The following is a 22,166-nucleotide window of genomic DNA, read 5'->3' as shown; positions in this document are numbered from 1 at the left end:
GCCGCGTATCCATTTCTGATTTTTCCGGCTGAGAGAGGAGCTGCACAAAGACGCTGCCTGTGTCTCTGCTACCTATAGATATCCTCATCCCCAGCGTTAGTGAAACCAGGCCTCTGTCATGGAGCTCGGTGGGCGTACGCTGGCTGGGCACTGCGGAGTCTCCTGGGCTGACCCGAGGCAGGCTGCCAAGGGAAGGGTGCACATTCACCATTATCTGGGTGGGTATGGGAAATAAATGTTCCCGTGTTTGTGCTGGTGCATGACTGGTCCAAATGCAAGACAAGAAAAAAACAACGGTGAAACATGTTCTTTTTCAGAGCATGACAAATGTCTCAGAGCTAGTAGAGAAGAAAGTAGCAGTAACCACACCATCCATCCGTCTTCTGCCGCAGCAACGGGTGAAAAAGGAGAAGGAAAAAAACACATCTTTATCTTTCTGGCATCTTTCGGGTTATAAAAGTGTTCTAGAGAGTTCTGGGTTTCCACAGGGATTTCCTCCTAGTGGGACATGTCTGGAAAACGTGCCAAAGGAGGCGCTCCTGATCAAAAACCAGAATAATCTCAGCTTGTTTGGATGTGGTGGAGCATCTCAGCTGTTTGCTAATCCTAGATACTTGACCTCCTCTGGCAGAAGCAAAGACTTTGTTACCTGTAAGGGGCAATCTACATGTTTTATGGTTGCGGTCTCAAGAACTTGATTAAGGATGATTAAAAGTCTGTGTGTTATCCTGACTGGATAAAAAAAAGATCTGGGCACTGCCCTGGAGTCAGGTGATGGCAACTACACGTCACACCAAAACAAACCAAAATGTGCAGCACGATAACACATTTTAGTCAGTAACCATGTGAAAACTGTCTTCTACTCGCCAACATATTCCAGCTCCAGGAAGGTCGTCATTTAGGCAATGTTTTCCCCAAATGGAACCAAGTGTCCATCTATCGTCTAAACCCGCGTGTCCTTGCATGGTTGCCCTTCTCCAGCAGTAATTGGCCGAGAGGCGGGGTACACCTTGGGAAGTTCACCAGTCCAGCAAAATAAAGGAGTCAATTGTCTTTGGACTGTTGGAAGAGAGCGGAGTACCCGGGGAAAACCCAAGCATGCACAGGGAGAACATGCAGACTCTATGCAGAAAGACCCCCGGCTGGTAGCAGTGCTGCCAACCCTGCAGCCCCAAATGGGACCAACCTGAATGGTTGACTGGTCTGGCAGGAGGCTCCAAATCAAGTCATCATTGCATATTTATAAAGCTCATAAAAACACTCAGATATCCAGTGGGTAACGAGCTTCATGCACTCCCGCAGACGTGAGCGCACACACACACTTTTAATGCAGCGTTCTGGCAGATAAACATAGACAGCAGTCGTGAAAGCGGAGCCTGCTGCACTCTCTAATTTCAGCACCTTATTTATCACCTGTCCTGTAGTCACATGTGACCCCCAGACTTAGGATGATCTGCCAATCAACACCGACACCTGTGCATGCGGCACAGCGGCCCGGTCCAGCAGGAAGCGCGTCTCTTACCTGTGTGATCGGCAGCAGACCTACGGTGGGACAAGCCCTGCAGCGGAGCCCCGAGGCGGCGACATAAAACCGGATGGGCCGAGCCGCTGCTGGCTCCTGCTCCTCCTCCCTGCGCTGAATGACTTTGTGTCTGGCTCGCCGCTGTCGATGTTGCGGGCTGCTCTGAAAGCTGCCCCTGTGCTGTGTGTGCATGTGGGAGGTCTATCACAACGGCTTCTGAGACGGTGCGTGTAGGTGGAGGCTAAGGGGGCCACCAAATTCCACTGAACGGCGCTTAATAGAGCCACGTCCAACCTATCAGCTCCGACTTCCCTCAGATGAGATAATGCTGCTGAAGTGAGGCCCTTGTATCAAACGTTTACATTTATTTATGCCGATGAATTGAAATACTCAGAGGCTATTCAAGCGCTGACCTTTATTCGTGCAAATAAACGTTCTCTTTGCGCTCGGATGCGACTTCGTTAGCCAACTGGAGTCACAAAACAAGCATGTAATGGAAAGAGGTGATCTGTCCAACAAGTGATTTAACAAGCTCTCTGCACGCTGGGGACCAGGAGAAAACTCCACCCTGCTCCAGGCAGATGGAGAAAACAGAAGAACCTAGTGGGAGAAATTGACCTGTTCTGGTTTATATAGAAACACGGATAAGAACTGTTTACCTCCGTTTTATATTAATAAAACATGGATTTTGACAAAGGAGTCATTCTTTATATGAAAACTATTGCGTGGTTGGAGCCATCAGGAACCATCTGTGCACCTTAGCATTCTTTTTTTCCCCCACCAAACATTCAGAAGAAACGTGGGACTCTGGCCTTTGAAAAAACCTTTAATCTTTTATACGTAAACTCATTTTACACTGCAAAAATGGATCTAAAAATAAGTAAAATGTTCTTAAAATTTGTGTTTTTGTCCTAGATTTGAGCATGTAAATACAATTATCTGCCAATGGAAGGAGTATTTTGACCCTTATTTATTATTTCTAATTATAATAAATAAGATAATTGTCTAATTATCTTATTCATCTAAAATAAGATAATTAGACATCCTGCACTTGAAATAAGATGATGGAGATGAGTTGTTCCTATTTTAAGTGCAAAAATCTTATTCCATTGGCAGATCATCTTATTTACCTGCTCAAATTAAGGACACATACACTAATTTTAAGAAAATATTACTTATTTTTAGTTCTGTTTTTGCAGTGTATAGCAGTTCAAAGGTGTCTGCTGTGTATAGATTGCATGAACAACATGGAAAATAATGAAATTAGGGTGAAATTGTCCAACAGATTCCTGTGTTTTTTTTACCCAACCGTCTCCACGTCCTCTCTCTCCTTCCGCCGATGACGACGATCACTGGGAAGTTTCCAGCTCTCGTGTAAAATAAACCTTTACTCATCCGTCTCGGACTAGATGTGACTAATGAGCGGCATCTCCTCTTGTACTACAGGAAACCTAATCCGTCACTTTACACTTTCTTCCCCGGGCTGGGCCGCCTATTTATGCTGCAGTGGCTTCTCTGGCTGTTTTTCTTTTGCTTGAATTGAATCCGCATAAGCCTCTACAAAAACCCTTTGACAGGGCTTCCCGTGTGATGCGACGGGGCCATGTGTTGCACGTAAGGCGGCTTTTTACAAACCCCACAGGAGGTCAATAACGTCCTACTCGAATGTGACCAACTTTATTTAGGAACTCGTATATCTAACAGAGCGGACGCCGAACCATTTCTGATCCGTTAAAACCAAGAAAAGCAGCTGATAAACGTCCTGCGGGTGAATTTGCAGTCCCCAAATAAATCCGACGGCGCGTTTAGGCGGTGCCAGATATTTTGAGGTTCTGCGAGCCAGATGGTGCAACTGTGTGACCTCTTCATCCCTGAACTTTGACCCCTGACCCCGGTGGCTGTAGTTGCCCCTCTTACAACGGAAATAGCATGTTACTCCTGTAGCTTACATACACAAACACACGCGTGCCGCTCCTGATGGTGACGCACTAATAAAAGAAAAAACCCAAGAAGAAACGCGTTCTGAGACCTCGATGCTTCTTCCACTAATAGGAGGACCAGAATAGTTCTACATGTATTTGCATTTAATATGCCCTGGAGTATAAAGAGCCTCGGTGGCTGAACGCGATGCTGTAATCGGAGGTAAGTTTAGTCTGCTGCCGTATTTGGAGAAAGTTAATGGCTGAACCACTGAGTTGGCTCTAAAACCTGCCTTTACCGTAAGATCCAGTAATCCAGCAGGTTTGTAAATGATCTGCAACGTTAATTTACCTTAAGGAGGCTGCTGGAAGATAATTGGTAGAGCATAGATGAACCGCCGCTAATAGACAGTGAAACGCTTCATGATAGTGGCTTTTTAAAAGTACAGCCATGTTTAAATAAAGTTTAGCAAACTGCACAGTCCACCGCCACCCAGACAACCGGTCCAATCAAATTACAGGAAGTGGTCCCGGTAAGCACTAGTAGTGCAGCTCATCAAATATAGATTAGAGGCTGCGGTGAGTCGATATGTGTAAGTGCAGACTACTTAGGACTGGAAAAATAAAGGACGAGGTAATGGATCAAACCAGAAAAGGATATCGATTTGCAGCAATTTCACAGCAACCACAAATAAAAAGTGGCAACAGGTAACAGCCCTGATTCTGAAGGGTAAACAGCAACGCTCCGAGTGGCCAAACGAGGACCAGGATCAAAGAGACTGGGCCGGTCCAGCAGTGGAGATAAAGTCGGGACCGAGACCAGAGTTTTATCAACACAGAGATTCACAAACAGACCAGAAATAAGTTCTAACCCAGCGGTGCTCCTGAAACTCAAACAACCTCAGCCAGATCTCCGCTGGTCTTCACAGCTTGTTCACCAGGATTTATCAGTATATGAAAATAAAGTAACATGTTAAACTGCTCTAAGAGGATATTTAGAAACAAGGTTTTCTAAGACAAATTTCAGTATTATTGAAGAACAGGCTGACATCTGATTCTTTACTTATTTAAGATTGGACTTGAAGGGAGAACCATCTCTGTACCGCTACTCACCAGATTTTACCTGCAAGTTTCACATCACTGTGTGTGTTCCAAAAAAAGTAAAAAAACAAAGCAACTGGACTTGTTTCTGGTAGTTGAAGATGTTTCGCTTCCTCTCCAGGAAGCTTTCTCAATTCAAAAGGTCTAGAGTAATGATGAGTACCAAGCTTTATACTACTGCCCAAACTAAGGCCTTGTAATGGCTTACATAACATGCAAATTCCACCAAAACAGGTCCACCACTTAGTGATGGGCGGTCGTTAAAGACATTAAGCCAGCAGATTCGCTTTCTGGAGAGGAAGCGAAACGTCTTCAACTACGGAAAACAAGTCCAGTTGCTTTGTTTTTTTTTTTTACTTTTTTTTGGAATGACCATGACGTGGATGATTGAGAATCTTCACCAGCATATCACTGTGTGTGCAGTTGAATCCTGCAAAGTCTGTATTTGCCACTAATATCCCATTTTATTAGAATATGTTCATGGCTGGTAAATCATTTTCATGTAAATTCTGGGCATCTGTTTTTTTTTATATTGTGTATCTTTTAACCTATAATGCTGATTTTATACTTGTATGTATTGGGTGTTGAGGACCACATCCACCTTGGGATGGCTCAGAAAAAAACAAAGTGAGGGATTTGGACTGGCCTTATTCAAGACTGGACTTAAATGCTTCCAGAAATGAAGGTAAGAAACACCTGAGTCCCTTTCCGCTCCTCAGGGTGATCGTGTGAAAAATTCTCCCAAATCACCAAATACCAAAGCTAACCTGATACGTAAACACTGGAAGTGTGCATCTGCAGCAAGAGGAAACTGAGAAGGAACAAACATGCACACTGGCGTTAGGGGAGCACGGCACAATGACTGGCATGTGGGACACCAATAGATTGCCGGCTATACCGTTAAATCAGGGTGAGATCCTGTGCCGTGACGTTAACCGGGTCGTTCATGCTGGAGAACCCTCCAACGTGGCTGAATGTCTTTGTTATTCTGACCAATTATTGTTACAAATTAAAGGCTAAAACAAAGAGTTCTGCGATGAGGTACTGAACCCCAAACGATCCTAAAACAGTGACTGAGACGGTCGTTTGGTGACGATGGAACATACGGGATGGAGAACATCGTGTGACGACAAGGATTAAGAAAAGTGGGTGTGTCAAAAGACTTCTCCAGCAGAGAAGACCCTAACAAAGAGGAGAGGCCAGCTTCCCAGCGGAGCCAGAATGAGTTCCTGCAGAAGCCTCTTTCTTCTTTTAAAGTTCGTCCCACGAGTCCTTTCACAGCTCAGCTTAGAACGGGCCTATTCAGAGCGATAAATGACCCATATTAACAGGTCCCGTGGGCCAGTAGGACAATAAATAAGGAAGCAGGACCTGAGAAGGCATGTGTTCGTGTTCTGTTTGTGAATGCTGGGAGGACAACCGTAAACCAAAGGTCGGCGGTTGATGATCTTTAATTTGGCTTCAAAGGTTTCGGATTCTTTCCGAAACTGAGGATGTCAGCGGCCGACTAAAACACGACGAGAGAGTTCTACAGAGGGAGGTTCTGCTTGATCTGCAGAGCTAAGGTTCTGCTGGGTAGAACCTGGCTACAGGCCGCTGATTAATTACATCCTCGGTCTTCTTAGCCGAATCGGCCGTATGAAGCTGAGTGGAGGAACAGAGGAGTGGTGGTGGCGGTGGAACAACAGCTGGAACAAAGCTGTTTCCATGAGGAGATAACAGAGCTCCCATTCAGTCCAGCACATAATGGACAGCAGATAGCAGCCCTCTGAAACCTCACTAAGACTCACAGACTGGAAGAAAAACAGCTAATAATTCTCCTTCAGCTCGGAGGTCCGGCATAAAAATCTTCAAACAAAGCGAGTAGTTGTTAACAAAGCTCAATATCCCCCCCGTCGCCCTGCAGAAGCCCTCTCCGTGTCTCCGTGGCCCCTTCATGATCCAAACAGGGACACTCCACAACACAAGGCACTTGTTCTCCCTTTGTGTCCGATGCAGCTTTAACTAGAGGGCCTTTATTTCTCTGCCTTGGCCCGTTACGCAACCGGAGCTGTTTGGAGTCAAAGCAGAATAATCCAGGCAGAGCCCTGGACCAGACTGAAGGAGGCGATAGCATGGAAGCCTGTTTCCAACACAAAGGCTGAGACGTCGCGCCTCAGCGTTCTCCTGCAGGAATCGCATAAGTTCTGGAGTAATCCAGGACATCCAGTAGTCAGAGAGAGACATGTGGTTCTCTACCAGGTTTAGGCATTATTTCATAATGAACAGAGAGATGGGATCTTTGACAAACCCAAGACTTACAGTAGCTGTCCTATCAAACACTTCCCCAGTCTTTAGGAGGTCCTCAGGGTTCTGTTTTTGGCCCAACCCATATTAAGCTTATGCACGGATTTAGGCGGCTCCGCTTTTCTTTTGATTGGTTACCATCTAATGTAGAACAGATTTCTGATTTTTAGATCAATGTGAGCTTCTGTGCTTTTTGTCTCTCTTGTTGTGTCTCTGCTCTGTCTTCTGTAACCCTCAGTCGGTCGAGGCAGATGACCGTTCATACTGAGCCCGGTTCTGCTGGAGGTTTTCCTTCCCGATAATGGGGAGTTTTTCTTCCCACTGTCGCTTCATGCTTGCTCAGTATGAGGGATTGCTGCAAAGCCATGGACAATGCAGACGACTCTCCCTGTAGCTCTACGCTTCTCCAGGAGTGAATGCTGCTTGTCGGGACTTTGAAGCAATCAACTGGTTCCCTTATATAGGATATTTTTGACCAATCTGTATAATCTGATTGAATTTGACTTTGTAAAGTGTCTCGAGATGACATGTTTCATGAATTGGCGCTATATAAATAAAATTGAATTGAATTGAATTGGTTTGAAGCAAATACATTTTAAAATGTACCCTTCAAACACTTCCCCAGTCTTTAGGAGGTCCTCAGGGTCCTGTTTTCGGCCCAACCTATATTAACCTTATGCAGATTTAGGCAGCTACGCTTTGAAGCAAATACATATTGAAATGGAACTGGCTGCCAAACTGGCTGTTTGGAAACAACAGTACAGTAAAGTCTGAGAAATGTAGCCGCTCAGATGAGCACAGCAGCTCTAACGCCGTCAGAACATAAGTTTGTCATTTCTGGACAGTTAGTCTAATCAAAATACCAGCAAAATTTAAAGAAACTGAAGCTTTTCAAGTATTCAGCTGCATCTTATCTGGGGTTTGTTAATCCAGCCTTAAGCTACATATACAGAGAAAATGCAAACATGTTTCACATTGTAGGTTAAAAAAAAGTCTTAACAGGAGTTTCCTTCAGTCTTGCCCTGGTTTCAATGGTTCTCGTCTTAATCTGAACCATTTCTGGTTAAAAAACAGCCTTCAGTTGTTGTTTTAGGGCAATTCTGCTGTTGGGACGGCTGAAGCTCGACAGGACGGACGTACGGGGCTCAGGACTTCTCTGTGGATAAATTTCAAGGCTGCCGGGACAACAACAAGGAGCCAACATGCATGAGATCATTGAGGAAGCGTTGGCCCCCTGAAAAGAAACGACTCGGGTAAAACAGTAACTTTGTGGCAGGAGAAAATATGCCTACGGAGAGAAATCAAGGTCAAATTTGGAGAGGCTGGAGCTTCAAACACACACCGAGGTCTTTACCGGAGATTTATGAGTATTCTTGGATATTGCTCCTATAATAAAATAATTGCTACACTCTGGTACGAGTACCACAGTAAAACCGACCACAGCAGAACCGGGAGGTCCATCTGTGGAGTCTGAGGGGTGCTTTTAACCTACACTGTGGCTTATATGTCAGAGTCCGCTTTTTCTGAGAACCCCCGACTAAATCACTGGTTCCCCAACCGTTCAGGGTCAGAGCAGCAAAATAAACGGCAGCAGAACCTTAAACTTTTAATGTTTGAAGAACCCGGACAGTTGGAAACCACAGGAGGTTTGTTTTTATCCTCCTCATCGTCTACTTTAGAGCCGTTTTATCGGCGACCACAACCCAAAAACATGCCAGCAATGATCAAACTACTGAAGAGAAAATAAAAAGAAGCATAAATGTCAGCAATGAACGCTTTACTAGAAGCATTTAGAAAGATTACCTAAAAACACGAGGCAGGGTAATACATAACTTGATGTTAATAAGTAATGTTCAGAGGTAGAGTAAATCAGAGGCTCTGGTTCAGTGCAAACATCCTCCGCTACACGTCCTACTCACATGTCCCCACCGCTTTTCCCTGCAGCGTCACAGAAAGAGGAAAAAACACACGTCCAGCAGCAGCAGCAGCAGCAGCCAAGTCCTCGGCTGCCCAGAGGAATCTGAAGCTGAGCTGCACTCAGAGTCACCACCCTGCAGGGCTGCAGCGTGCACAAACCCACTCTGACGTTCCGTGTCCCCCCCACTGGTAAAGTGTCCACAAAACAGCTCCACGAGCCGAGCAGAGGAGCGTGCTTTAACTCCTGCAGCTCCTCTGAGGGGGCGACAGAAAACCGGGGGAATAAAAAACGCCTTTTATTCCGTGTTGTTCAGAAAAAAAAAATTTATTTCTGATGCCGAGTTCGATCCAAAAACACCACAAGCTGCAACACTGAGTGGGTTTTACTTAGAAATAGAAAGTATCCACCATGTGTGCAGAAGCTGAGCAAACACACGTCTGAAAGGCGTCCACCGAAAACATGGAACAACTCATCGGGTTCCAACCAGTCGATTCTAATCAGACTTCATGGGACAGACCAACACCAAGCAGAGAAGGATTCCTGGTTTTTAACAGTAGATATCTGAAACGTGTGGCTTGCCTTCGTATTCAGCCTCCTGACTCCACACCAGCAGCACTGCTGGAGAAAGTTTGAACTTTGTCTCTTCCAGCTTTGACCATCTCCTTGTTCTTTGGAAAGCATCTCCAGCTCAGTCAGCATTGATGGAGAACATCTGGAGACATCAGGTTTTAAGTCTTGCCACAGATTTCCAGTTGGATGTGGTCTGGACTTTGACTAGGCCATTCTAACCCATGCATCTGCTTTGATCTAAACCATCCCATATTATCTCTGGCTGTGTGATTAGGTGGTTGTCCTGCTGAAAGGTGAACCTCCACCCCAGCCTCAGGTCTTCTGCAGCCTCTAACAGGTTTACCTCCAGGATTCTCCTGGACTTATCTCCATCCATCGTCCCACAGCATAATGCTGCCACCACCATGTGCGTGGTAGGTCTACAGGTGGTCCATCCTCTCTCCAGGTCCAGATGATGGATTGATCAGAGCTCTGGGAAATGTTGTACAACCTGACCCTGCTTTAAACTGGACCAGGACCTTCTCCCTGACTAGTCTGCTGGGGTCCTTGGTCTCCATGATGCTTGATGTTCTCTAAAGAACCTCTGAGGCCAGAAACACCCAGCTGGACTCTGGTTACTGGTGAGTTTAGAAGGACGGAGATTCATTGTATCCACGTTTCATTTTCTCAGTTAAGCTCCATGTTGTGTCTGCCTTTCACAATAAAGTGAAGCCATTTACCCAAGTCGGATCATTACCATATCTTTATGGACCGACTTGTGAAATCCCATGAAATCTGAGCTCACATCTCCTCCTGTAAAGACTCCCATCAGGATGATGGTTGTGACGTTCTGGATATTCCTGAAAGACCTCTGCAGCTGGTGAGATTTTTGTGTTTCTAAAATAAAAAACAGCAACAGTTGACATCCATCCCTAGAACAGACGAACCGGGTCAGTCAGAGCGGATTCTGGCGACACATTCACCCTGGATTATAGGCTGCTTCAGGATGAACAACGGACTGAGACGGCAACGAACAACTGTTTTAGGATTTGTTTCCCCACCAAGAAGGGTCCAGTTTCCGGCGCCGGTTCTAAAATGGCTCTATGAACACGCAGCAAAGCCAGAAAACCGTCTTGGAGCCACAATCAGTTCCTGAAAGCATCTCTTTGTCCAGGATGCTTGATTCTTCCCATTTTACCCTGAGTTAGCTTCAGTTTATGCCCCCTTCAGGCCGACTGCAGTACTGCTCTCAGTGCTTCAATATCAGACTTGCGTGTTGCATGCTTCATCGGCCGGCTCTGTCAGAACTACGATTCCAGAACGAATGTGGTGGATAACGCGTCTGTTTCCCAGCCCAATGAGCCGGGTTCTATAAGCAAACAGAAGTCCGTCTGCCTCATTTTTACATTTAGATGCACGTTGGGCTTATTAATGCTGCGTCTGCATCTTCTCGTATTCAGAAAGTCTTTATTTAAATGTGTAGATGTTGTTAATATCTAAAGAATTAAGATTTAAACCAAACAAACTCATTAATAATAAAAAATAACTCAGATTTGAAAGCCATTCGTCTCCAACATTACCGTATATATTAATGTAAATTTAGTTCACAATACTAGTTATCTATATATTATATTCATAGGACAAATCTATCAGTAAAATTCTGTTTATAATAGTATTCATCTCTATATTTACTCAGTAAAAACCCATGTCCTGTACTTATGGAACCATTGTATATCCTGCACTTGCTGCTATTGCACTTCTGGTTAGACCTAAACTGCATTTCGTTGCCTTGTACCTGTACCTGTGTAATGATGATAAAGTTGAATCTAATCTAAATCTAATCTAATATTGTAATTTTGTAGCCTAATTGCACTCATGGAGAGCCGCGTAATGTATGGATCATTTATTGTTATCACTTTATTAATGTATGTGATGCTAATGGTGCAGAGAACGGCTGGGACAGCAACAACAGGACTGTTAATTAAATGAGTAGCCATGCATTCTGGCCCGGTGGCTATTATAGAGGACATTTAATGATGCCTGATGTTTAGAGCAGCAGAAAATGTTTTAGATGTTCTGGCAACGTCACTAAGAAACTAAACCTGAGTGGTTCCTTTTCAGAAACAGAGGATCCAGTCACCAAGGTTACTTCAAACCATTTGTTCAAATCGTCCGTTTGTTGTTGTTTTTTTTTTGTGCCACGCAGCCATAATCATGACTGAACTGAGGCGTGCTTCTGTTCATTTCCTCTTGAGTCTCATTTAACATTTAACTGAATTCTTTAACTGTAAATACATGAATAATTCAAACTTCATTTTATTTATTTCTGTCCAGCCAGAGTTTAGACTTTATACATATAATTCATACTTTACAGCGAAAAACTTTGTTTTTATTTGTTTTTCAGATACATGAAATCAAATAATTGGCTTTTTTTAACATTTAAGATAGATAAAGAACTTCAATTCAAATGAAAATAATCCCCCCTCCCTTCCAAAAATGACCCTGCATGGATAGGCGGGTAAAGACGGACGGATGGATAAAAATAATCGCTGGTGGCAGGACTCCTGATTACAGTCTGGAAGCTTAAAAAAGACCTTATGGTCGTGATGTTCATCGTGTTTTGATGCCATTAGTACAGGAAGAGGCGGGACACACACACACACACACACACACACACGCACACAGAAACAGAATGAGACTTTCACCTGCTCTATTTTAGCAACGTCTAATTCAGGCTCAACACTTTATGAGCTGTGATAAAGGGAAGCCAAATGGCCTCTGACCTTTAACTAACTTGGGAGCCTAATAAAAACAAAGGGGGGGGTTCGCCGACATCAAACAGCCAATGAGCATCGGCGTTCAACAACCTCATGTATTTAAATGTGAAATCCCTGTTTATGTGCCGCTATGCGGGCCGAGTCCTCGGTCAACGCGCACGCTTCCTGTTTTAGTGTTTATTTACCAGAGCGGGCGGCGGGGAATCGGCTCGGCTCCTCGCTGCTGCTCAGGGCGGAGCCTCGCTTGCTTTTTTGGGTGGCACAGAAAGCAGCACTTTGGTTGCAGAGAGACCGCCGCTGCCTCAAAAGGAAACCTCGCTCCATGCCTGTGGTTCCACCCAGGAATGTCTGCGCCCTGGAAGGCTACACAGCCGGGTCTCTGGGGCCGGTTGGCTTCTCTGTTGTGATAATTTCACCACAAATGATTTGGGCCGTAAAACCATCTCTCTCTCTCTTTCTCTCTCTTCCCTCCTTCAGCCATCATTTACATCCAGAGTGGGGAGATAATAAAACGCAACAGAGGTTACGATGGGAAGACGGTTTGTTTTCATGCATAAAAAAAGAATCACACAGAGCAAAAGAGGTTAAAACGACTCCCTCTCCAAAAAAGGATATCAACAGACTCCTTTTGATGCAGAGAAGCAGAGACTCTGAGCTCCTCTGAGCTACTAACCCTGTCCCTCAGGATGAGTCCAGCCACCCTGCAGGAGAAGCTCACCTCAGCTGCTTGCATCCTCACCGCTGAAACATCGGTCAACCGGTAAATTAAAGTATTTAGCCTTTAAGGCAACGACAAGCGTCCACAACCTGCAAACAGCGCCACACCCCACCTCCAAACTACACCGCAAAAAGATAAATAAAATCTTGAAATTTGTGTAATTTGTCCTTGATTTGAGCAGGTAAATAAGATGATCTGTTAATGGAATTCGTATTTTTATCCTTAGAATAAGATAATCAGATATACTGCACTTGAAATAAGATGATGGGGATGAGTTGTACCTGTTTTAAGTGCACAAATCTTATTCCATCGGCCGATCTGCTCAAATCAAGGCAAATTACACCCATTTCAAGAATTTTTGTACTTACTCATACTTCCTTTTTGCAGTGTAACCCCACCCCTGATAAGACCCCCCCTACTAAACCATGATCTCAGACTGAAAGGTCTGTCTCCATCCTGCAAACTGCTCCAGTGCTGCAGCACCAAACTGGAGACCTGTGGCATCCAGCCTCCGAATAAAATCCGACAAACGCCCAGAATCACTGGATATCATTAACCCCGAGGCTGAACTGCCAGTAAAGATCTCAGTCCTGGACCGGGCTCAGACGTTCGCTGAGCTTTCAGAAGGTAGAGATGGACCCAGCTGCAGGTGCACTGCAAAAACAGAACTAAAAATAACTACAATTTTCTTGAAATTAGTGTATTTGTCCTTGATTTGAGCAGGTAAATAAGATCATCTACCAATGGAAAGAGTAATTTTACCCCTGAAATAAGATAATTAGATATAATGCACTTGAAATAATATGATGGAGATGAGTTGCTCCTATTTTAAGTGCAAAAATCTTATTCCATTGGCAGATAATCTTATTTACATACTGAAATAAAGGACAAATACACTAATTTCAAGATTTTAACTTATTTTAGTTCTGTTTTTGCAGTGTGCCAACACTGGTAGCAGCAAAAGGTTTCATTTTAGGGGCGTTTTATCACCTGTCGCATTTAGGGAAATGTTTGCAAAGCTTTAATCGTTTGAAAGATTTTGACTGAATCGAAGAGTTTTTGCCGTCTGGTTCTCACCGTCTGCGGCGTCCTCACAGAGCTGGTTGAAGTTCTCATAGGAATCGCAGCGAATCAGAGGATCCTGAGTGTTATAGTCAACCGAGACCGTCGGCCCGTTCTCCAGGTGGTCCATACCTTGACCAGAAGTACAAAGAGAGGGAGCAGAAGACGTGAATATCTTTAAACCAGAAGCTTCACCAGACTCTGGTTCAGGAAGTCCGAACCTTCCATTGAGATGAAGACTCAGGTCCGAACTCACTGATGCTTACCATGGATTTTCTCTGGTCCGAAGGAGAAAATAAACTCCACTTTTCCGTATTCTGGAAACCTGTCATCTGCACAGAGGAAATCAGATTTTAAAGCATGAATCATTCCTGGACTTTTACAGCAGCAAAGGTAAAGGTGAAACCCTGAGACCCACAGAATAAAGGAGTTCTGGTCAAATGGCTAACCGAGATCCAGGAGACGCTCTGCTCACCTTTAAACGTCTCGTCCAGCTCGTCCTTCCCAAACACGATTCCCAGGTCATGAATGGCGCAGGTGTGAAACTGCACCCGGAACATCACGTCCCTGGAGGAGCTGCGGTAGCGTTTGTGGTAGCACTTCAGCTGAGGGGGGGGGGGAGGGGGACAGGTCGAGCAGAGGTCACCTTCACAGGCCGGTATGGTGGGCAGATGGTGACAGCACTGCATGTTCTGAAACCTCTGACCTTCTAAGAGCAGGATGTCTGTGTTTCAACTGTGTTCTTTCTAATTTACAGCTACTGGGTCAGACTTCACCAAAAGACAACAACCCGAGGCGGCAGACGATCAGAAATAACAGCCATGAAAGCCCTAAATGGTTCCAAACTCTGAATTTGTTTCTTTTCACGTCCCATAATATATTTACAGGCAGTTCATCTCTACTAATCTCCCTGTTATCATCCTCATGCTAAAGCATGGAAGAGGCAGTGGCATGATGCATCAGATTTTTAGTAGCAATCTGAGATTAGGGAGAACTGCAGTAAAACACTCAACAGTGATAAAACTGGGCTTCAGGACAAAAGACCCGATTCAAACCAACCGAACATTGGTGATATTTGACCAACAAAAGCAACAAATACTAAAATATGGACAAATTTAGCTTCTCTAAATGTGCTTTTAACAAAGACAAGGAACATGGTCTGAAATCTTTAAAATGTTTCTGAACCGGTCAGAAGCAGAAAGAGCCTTTTTATGCCGGTCGTATCGTTTTATTTCATATTTATCCGGCACACCTTTAAGGCCGGTCTGTGAACATCCTGTCTGACATCAAACCGGTCCATGAGGACGACTGCATTAGAACACAGAAATGAGCTGAAGTGTGCAGAAACTAATTTAGGTTTTAATAATCCATGAGAACTGAAATCAGCAGCTGAGAACTCTCAGGAAATCCCAAACATCGGCCAGAAGGAACCTGATCGATTTCAGGATAAAACTAAAACTTCCAACCAAAAGTTGAATCAGAGAAGATCCAGTTGAGGAGAAGAGGAGTGAATAAACCGGGAGGAATCTCCCCCCCCCCCCCCCCCCCCCGGGTTGGCCCTCAGCCCACGCTCACATTATCTCCGCCACTGTAATCAGAATAATAAGCATCAGCAAAGCGCTCCATCTGATAATAAATCCGGCAGAATCCATTAGTCCGGCTTAAATAAAGGATGAGATGCGAGTTTGGATCTGTGGGCCAGAAACAGAACCGCAGAGAACTCTCTGAGTGGGTCGCCACGCTGCAGCGGAGAACTCTGAGGAAACGTTTCATGGAGAACCTTTTAGCCTGGATCACTGCTCCCGCCCTCTGAGATTAATAAAAGCCTAAACGCTTAGAGTTAAAATGGTCCCAGATCGTTTCTGGACCGGAACAACGTTCCCACGGTTCCGTCGTAGTTTCCAGAAAAAAAAACGTTGTGTGCTAATGAGGGTCTATAAAAAGTCCTAGAGGATCCAGTCCAGCAGTTTTTCCTGCTTCTGTCAATAATCAGCAGAAACTGCAGCAGGACATCCAAACAGACTCCCCCGATGCTGGAAAAACAATCTACAGGATACCACCAGAACCACCAGAACCACCAGAACCACCGGAACCTGGATCCATTCTGCTGGTTAATGCTGCTTTTTACGGGATGTAAAAGGATCGTTTTCAAGACAAATGCAGAACTTTAAAGGAGGTTCTGGTCGGGATGATGAGATTCTACCAGGATGATAACCTGGAGTAAAATGACCAAAGTGGAAATAACCAGAACCCCTGTTTTTATTTCAAAACAGAAAAACAGAAGCTACTCTTACTGCCATTAATATTACATAATTATTACTGTTCAAATAAAATCTATTACAGGCACACATAACAATAATAAGTAGAATGTTGTGACAAAGTTCAATATGTTTCCCTCATTTCAGAAACTGAAACTCAAATATTATATGCCAATATAAACATGGTCTGCAGCATCATCTAGTGCCAGAGTGCAGTTCTTACCAGGATGTCGCCTTTCAGAAGCAGACCGGGTTCAATGGTGATGCAGATGCTTGTCTGGCTGTCGCCTTGAACGTTACTGCAGAGAAAAAGAAGAATACAACAAGTGATGGCCTCATCTTACTGGTTACAGAGGTGGAAACAGGCAGCTGTCTGTTGACCGCTGCTTCTTCAGCAGTTTCAGCGTTTCAGCCGCAGCATCTAAAGCGTCTGACCGTCCGATCAAAGGGCGCGCCGGCTGCTAACAGGACGCAGGTGAAACAGTCGGCGTGTAAGCGGCTGACGCTCTGCAGGGTTTATTCACTGTTTTTAGTTATCGTTATGGAACTTATTCATACAGACGCTAATATTTCCAAAATCTGTTAATATGTAGAGGTGCAGAAGGACCTAGAAGGTTTTCTGTCCTAGCTAGAAATGGTAACGTCTTTTTTTTAACTCATGATCGGTTCCATGAGAAAGAAGCTCAGGGAAGATCTAAAAAGGGACATTTACACAACTTGAAACAATTGAATGAAGGTGATTTGAAGGGAACATCCCAGAAATAACCAATGATGAAGCCGGACACGAACTGAACATCAGAACATTGGTCGTGTCTTCCTGAACCCATTACTACTCGTAATGTGTGGCAGGCAGCCATCTTGGATTTTTGGTGTTGTAAGAAACCTACAACCTGCTAAATCAAAACTGTATGGAGCCTTTCAGAAAATCTAATATCTGAATTTCATACTAGTTTACTCTGCGGTAAAAACAATACTTTATGGCAGTTTATCAAATGCGTTTAAATCTAACTGTACAAAGATTTAAATGAGAACCTGGTTTATGGAAACCATGACCTTTCTGAAAAAACAACCACAGAAAACCATAAAGCCATGGTCTTCTGTCTGACCCTGGAAGCCATAGACATAATATAAGAGTAGACCCCGCATTGACTGTCGCTGCGCAGGAATTACGGGCGCCACCTTGGGGCGGTCAACTTGATACCTAATCCTGCTGATTCAAGCTGACACACTAATGATGCCTCAGCACTGTGCGGCTCATTTTTGTTTAAATCGAGGGACTATTTATGTCAGGGCTCGAGGGATAACTTTTCACAAGCAAGATGAAAAGACATTGTTTATATTTTTGATCAGAATGTAAGTTCTCTATAGGAGATACAAAGTTGTTGTTAGACATTAGTGAATAAACAGCATATATATATATATATATATATATATATATATATATATATATATATATATATATATATATATATATATATATATATATATATATATATATATATATAGTGAACCCTCGCTATATTGCGGTTCACCTTTCACGGTCTCGCTGCTTCACGGATTTGCATTGATGAGCCGTTCATTACAGTTCTCATCAGGTGGCGTGTCGGTTTATAAGAATCTTTTTGCCCAGAAGAAAAAATAGTGACAACTACCGATAAAAATGTGTTCTTCTCCCGAAAAAAACCCTCACCTGCACCGCGGGCTTTAGAAGAAAAAAACGCTACAGACCGGAGTCACGGATGCAGCGCCTCAGTCAAAAGAGCAGTGAAATACACACGAGTCACTATTTGTCCTACTGTACTTTGTATTTTTTTATATTAATTTTTCATTTTCTCCCGTTATAATCCAATGACTCGGGTCGCGGTGGGCCGCGCTGATCTCCGCAATTTGAAGCCTTCAGTTCGTATTGATTAAAATTATTATTTTACAGCTTATTTGTAAATAATAATAAAAAAAACGTTTATATAGTACTTTCATTTGTTAAACAAATGCTTGGGCCGGTAAAAAGGTTTTGTTCTATGGTTTCAATATACTATAGTGTATTTCATTGTATATAATAATTGTAAAAAAATAAATAAAGGTTACTACTTTACGGATTTCGCCCATCACGGGTTCTTTTTGGGAAGTATATGTACATATGTACATGTACAAATGTGTTTGTTTATATAGCAATAAAAAAATTATAAAAAATGTGTGCGTGGCTGTGTTTTGAAACATACATACATCATGTCAGAATATTCTATTACTTTTAACCCCACTAAGATTATTTAAACGCATTGGACCATTTGTTATAATAGCTATAGTTTTAAAGTTTTAAGCAAAACAAATGTGAAAATTAGTTCAACATTAAACGAGTTATAGTTGATTAAAATTGATTCTGCACCTGGTTAACACATTAGACTTAGCGGAGTTGTCGACCGCCCCAAGATGGCGCCCCTAAATCTCGTCAGCGCCTATAGGCGAGAGCGGTCGATGCGGGGTCTACTCTTTATATATGTCTATGCTGGAAGCCCTGAAGGGTCCTCAGGCAGAAACAACCCTGCGGGCGTCTACACAGATGCCTGTCTGCCTCTTTCCTTGCCTCTCTGGTCACAAATTAACGCTTAGTGCGATTAGGGGATGTGCAGCTGCAGAGGCTGGCTAAATACAATAATGTGAGCTGGTGGAGGTGTTGAGGGGGGGGGGCGTTAGAGAGAGGCAATAAAGGCAAATCAGGGGTTTATTATCCAGCCCTTACGAGTTCTCCATCCCTGAAATCTTGTAAAAGCTTTTGAGCGTGAGCGTCTGTTTGGACTTACTAGATCCCAGATGTGTAGACGGGCTGCATGGCCTGGTAGATTTTCAGGAAAGGACGACAACCTGCGGCAGGAAAAGCTGTTTAAAACCAAAAAAAAAAACACGACCGGACTTATTGTCGTGTAGGTGGAGATCTGAGCGGGACACCGACCTCCCTTGGACTCAAAGTCGGGGATGCCGTGCATGATGACATGGTGAAGGAAGAGCGGTTTGTTGTTGATCTTGATTTGGCCGGAGAGCAAACCGCTGAAGTACTCCACATACCTGCAGGGTCAGAGGAGAACAGGGACCCCCGTCACATTTTCACAACCATTCAATGATGGATTATTTTACTTTATTTAAATAAAAGAACAGGTAGGATTTAAAACCCTGGTCTGAGATCTCGACCCAATCCGGTCCCAGAACCCCAGATCCAGCTTAGAACCTACAAATGAGGAACCTATTTACTAAAAAACAAGGCAAAAAGGCTAATTTTTATTTTTCAATTAGTGTTTTTCTGTTAGTAACACGAAAAAACAAAAATAAAAGATATCTTAATATTAATCGGAGTAGACGTCACTATAATTGTATCTCTAAAGCAATAAAATTTGACATAAAGTCTGGAAGATTAAACGTTTTTCTATGCTTAGTTTTAATTTTTCTAAACTTATCCAGACGTGGAAAATGATAAACCGTCAGATTTGGGGAATTTCCCGTGGAGTCATGGACCAGATAACTTGACTCTGCATCACACTTGAATCATTATTTTGCACAACCAACGTTGCCAAACTTTAATAACCCATTTAAGTAGTACACAACTGAACATTTACTGTATTTTTGCACCATATTATTTTGCACTGCACCAAACTTTTTCATATTAATGCCTTTTGTGCCAGTATTTTTGCACCATAAAGATGGTTGAACAGTCTTCTGCACACTGTTTGATCACTTTATATTGTAATGTTACCTTATTTCACCTGCCATCTCATTACACTGTAGTAAGCTGTATGCAAAAATTTTTTGTCCTGTATGCACTCTGTGCATATAAAGTTGTCTAAGTCTAGGATAAGCGCTACCATAAAGCCGATACTGAGAGCAGACGGCGGGATGAGCCCGCATCATCAGGGCTCCACCACCGTGCTCTACAGTTGGCACAGGGTGTTTCTCTACTCTTTAATTTGTATTTAATTATTAGAACCTGTTAAAGACCGGGTCGTTCTATGTTACGTCCTGATACCAGGGATGTTCTCAAGAAATGTTTTCCAAGTCAAGTTTACTCTAAGTCCAGGTCAAAATCTATATTTTGTAATATTTGTGATCAGACAAGTGGAAGTATAACAAGATGCTGGACTTCTTAAACTGTTTCATATTAAACTAATTTAAGGTGATCGGGGTTGGGGGACTGACCTTTTCTGAGACGGCTGGCCCACAGGGAGCACTTTGTCCTCATAGAATCGCTTCATGGCGAACCGGTCCAGAGCCTGGTCAGCGCTGCATCCAAACAGAACGTGGTGAGGGTTACATGCGTGTCACCATGTTTTTATTCCCCCCCACACACACAATAGTGCATTTAAACAGATTAAACTGTAGCTGGAGAAAAATAAAACGGCTGATCTATCAACAACACCGTGACCCATTTTTCAACACGTCCGTCTCGCCTCTGTAAACCCGTTAGTGTGACTCCAGCAGCACAAACCATCGGCTGCATGATGTTCAGGCAGTGTGCTGCTCATAAAAGCTCTCAGGCTTCTTACTGTCAGCTTCATTAGAGCCTCCAGGATAACGAGATTAAGACAGAAACTCAAGCTTTGAAGAGAGCCGCGTTTTTTTTTTTTTTTTTTTTAAAACATCATGTGCTCGTCTGATTGTTACTGTTCTAACTTAAAAACAAACCCAGTAAAAAAAAAAAAAAGAGGCAAAGAAGCTCTGATATAATCTGGGTCTCATGATGCAGAGACACTTTTAGCTAACTTGCTGCTTTCTGCTCATGATTATACGGAGCACATTTTGTTGCACCGGTCACAATAAAGCAGCAGTTCGCTGCTGATCTCTGCAGGATCAGAGAGAACCATAAACCCTTCGTCACAGATCGCGCTCTTCCTCGTTCTCGTGACTCCTTCGTCGTTCTCTCCTCCTTCACGCCGCCGTGTGGCTGTCTGCTGCTGGGACCCACCTGGCAGAGATGTTGCTGTAGTGCATGTAGGCGGCCACCACCACGCCGGTTCTGCCCCGATTGCCCTGAAAAGAGATCAGTCAAGCATCAGTGAGGAAAAGCCTCTTAGCTTCCAGAACTATCTCAGACCCGCAGAATAAAAAACAGATCATGGTCTCCCTTCTGCTTTTGCTATTTATGTCAAACCAAAACAGACTTTTCTTCACTAGATTTCATGGCCTGGTGTATCGTTGAGTGTAACTCACCCCGATGTAAAGGCGTGACTATCGCATCCTTTCTAGTCTCACAGAGGGAAGTTTGTCTCTGAGTTTATCTCACCCCTTGCTGTCGACACCGAGTGGCACAATCTGGGGTCAGTGGTCTTGCTCAAGGACCCATAGTGACAGACTGAGTTTCGAACTAGCAACCTTTGACACAAATGCCCTCTACAAGATGCAAAAAGTTTAAAATAATTTGTCCTAAAACCAAGATTTAACATTGCCAAGGAGCTCTGGCATCTTCCACCAGGAGCAAAACCAAGAACCTCGGTCTTATTCTCAATAAGATTTAACAAATTTAGGGCTATCCAAGCTTTGATATTTAACTTTAATATTTATTAATTTCCTCATGTTCAACACTCCTCTTAATTATTAATTCAGACGTCAGAATGTCTGAATCCCACTGTGCTATAACCCGTGCAATAATCCTGAAGTGACTTCTGCTGCTATCACCACCTGAATATATGTCAATACACATGTGTGTGTATATATATATATATATATATATATATATATATATATATATATATATATATATATATATATATATATATATATATATATATATATATATCCATCCATTTTCCAAACCACTTCTCCCTCATGGGGTCGCGGGGGGCCTATCTCCAGCGTTCACTGGGCGAGAGGCGGGGTACACCCTGGACAGGTTGCCAGTCTGTCGCAGGGCAACACAGGACAAACAACCATTCACACACACACTTACACCTAAGGACAATTTGGAGAGACCAATTAACCTAACAGTCATGTTTTTGGACTGTGGGAAGAAGCCGGAGTACCCGGAGAGAACCCACGCATGCACAGGGAGAACATGCAAACTCCATGCAGAAAGA

The 22,166-nt window shown here is 43.5% G+C and overlaps 1 protein-coding gene across 13 annotated transcripts in view; it reads right to left on the bottom strand.

Moving 5' to 3' along the window:
* The window catches only part of tns1b (tensin 1b), a 192,158-nt gene that overhangs the window by 20,850 nt on the left and 149,142 nt on the right, over positions 1-22,166 (bottom strand). For 11 of the 13 annotated variants that reach the window (XM_036139696.1, XM_036139691.1, XM_036139694.1 and 8 more), the window contains 8 exons: positions 21,059-21,123; positions 20,293-20,376; positions 19,058-19,170; positions 18,909-18,969; positions 16,334-16,409; positions 14,328-14,457; positions 14,119-14,184; positions 13,868-13,990 (listed from right to left, as the gene is read on the bottom strand). In XM_036139696.1, coding sequence (XP_035995589.1) covers positions 13,868-13,990; positions 14,119-14,184; positions 14,328-14,457; positions 16,334-16,409; positions 18,909-18,969; positions 19,058-19,170; positions 20,293-20,376; positions 21,059-21,123 — 718 coding nt within the window. The remainder of the gene's footprint in view (positions 1-13,867; positions 13,991-14,118; positions 14,185-14,327; positions 14,458-16,333; positions 16,410-18,908; positions 18,970-19,057; positions 19,171-20,292; positions 20,377-21,058; positions 21,124-22,166) is intronic. The other 2 variants (XM_036139692.1, XM_036139701.1) reach the window with 1 other exon arrangement.

The sequence above is a fragment of the Fundulus heteroclitus genome, chromosome 7 (assembly GCF_011125445.2).
Source record: "Fundulus heteroclitus isolate FHET01 chromosome 7, MU-UCD_Fhet_4.1, whole genome shotgun sequence".
NCBI classification, from domain to species: Eukaryota; Metazoa; Chordata; class Actinopteri; order Cyprinodontiformes; family Fundulidae; genus Fundulus; species Fundulus heteroclitus.
Note: the sequence above shows the minus strand (reverse complement) of the source record. Positions and strands in the feature narration are given on the sequence as shown.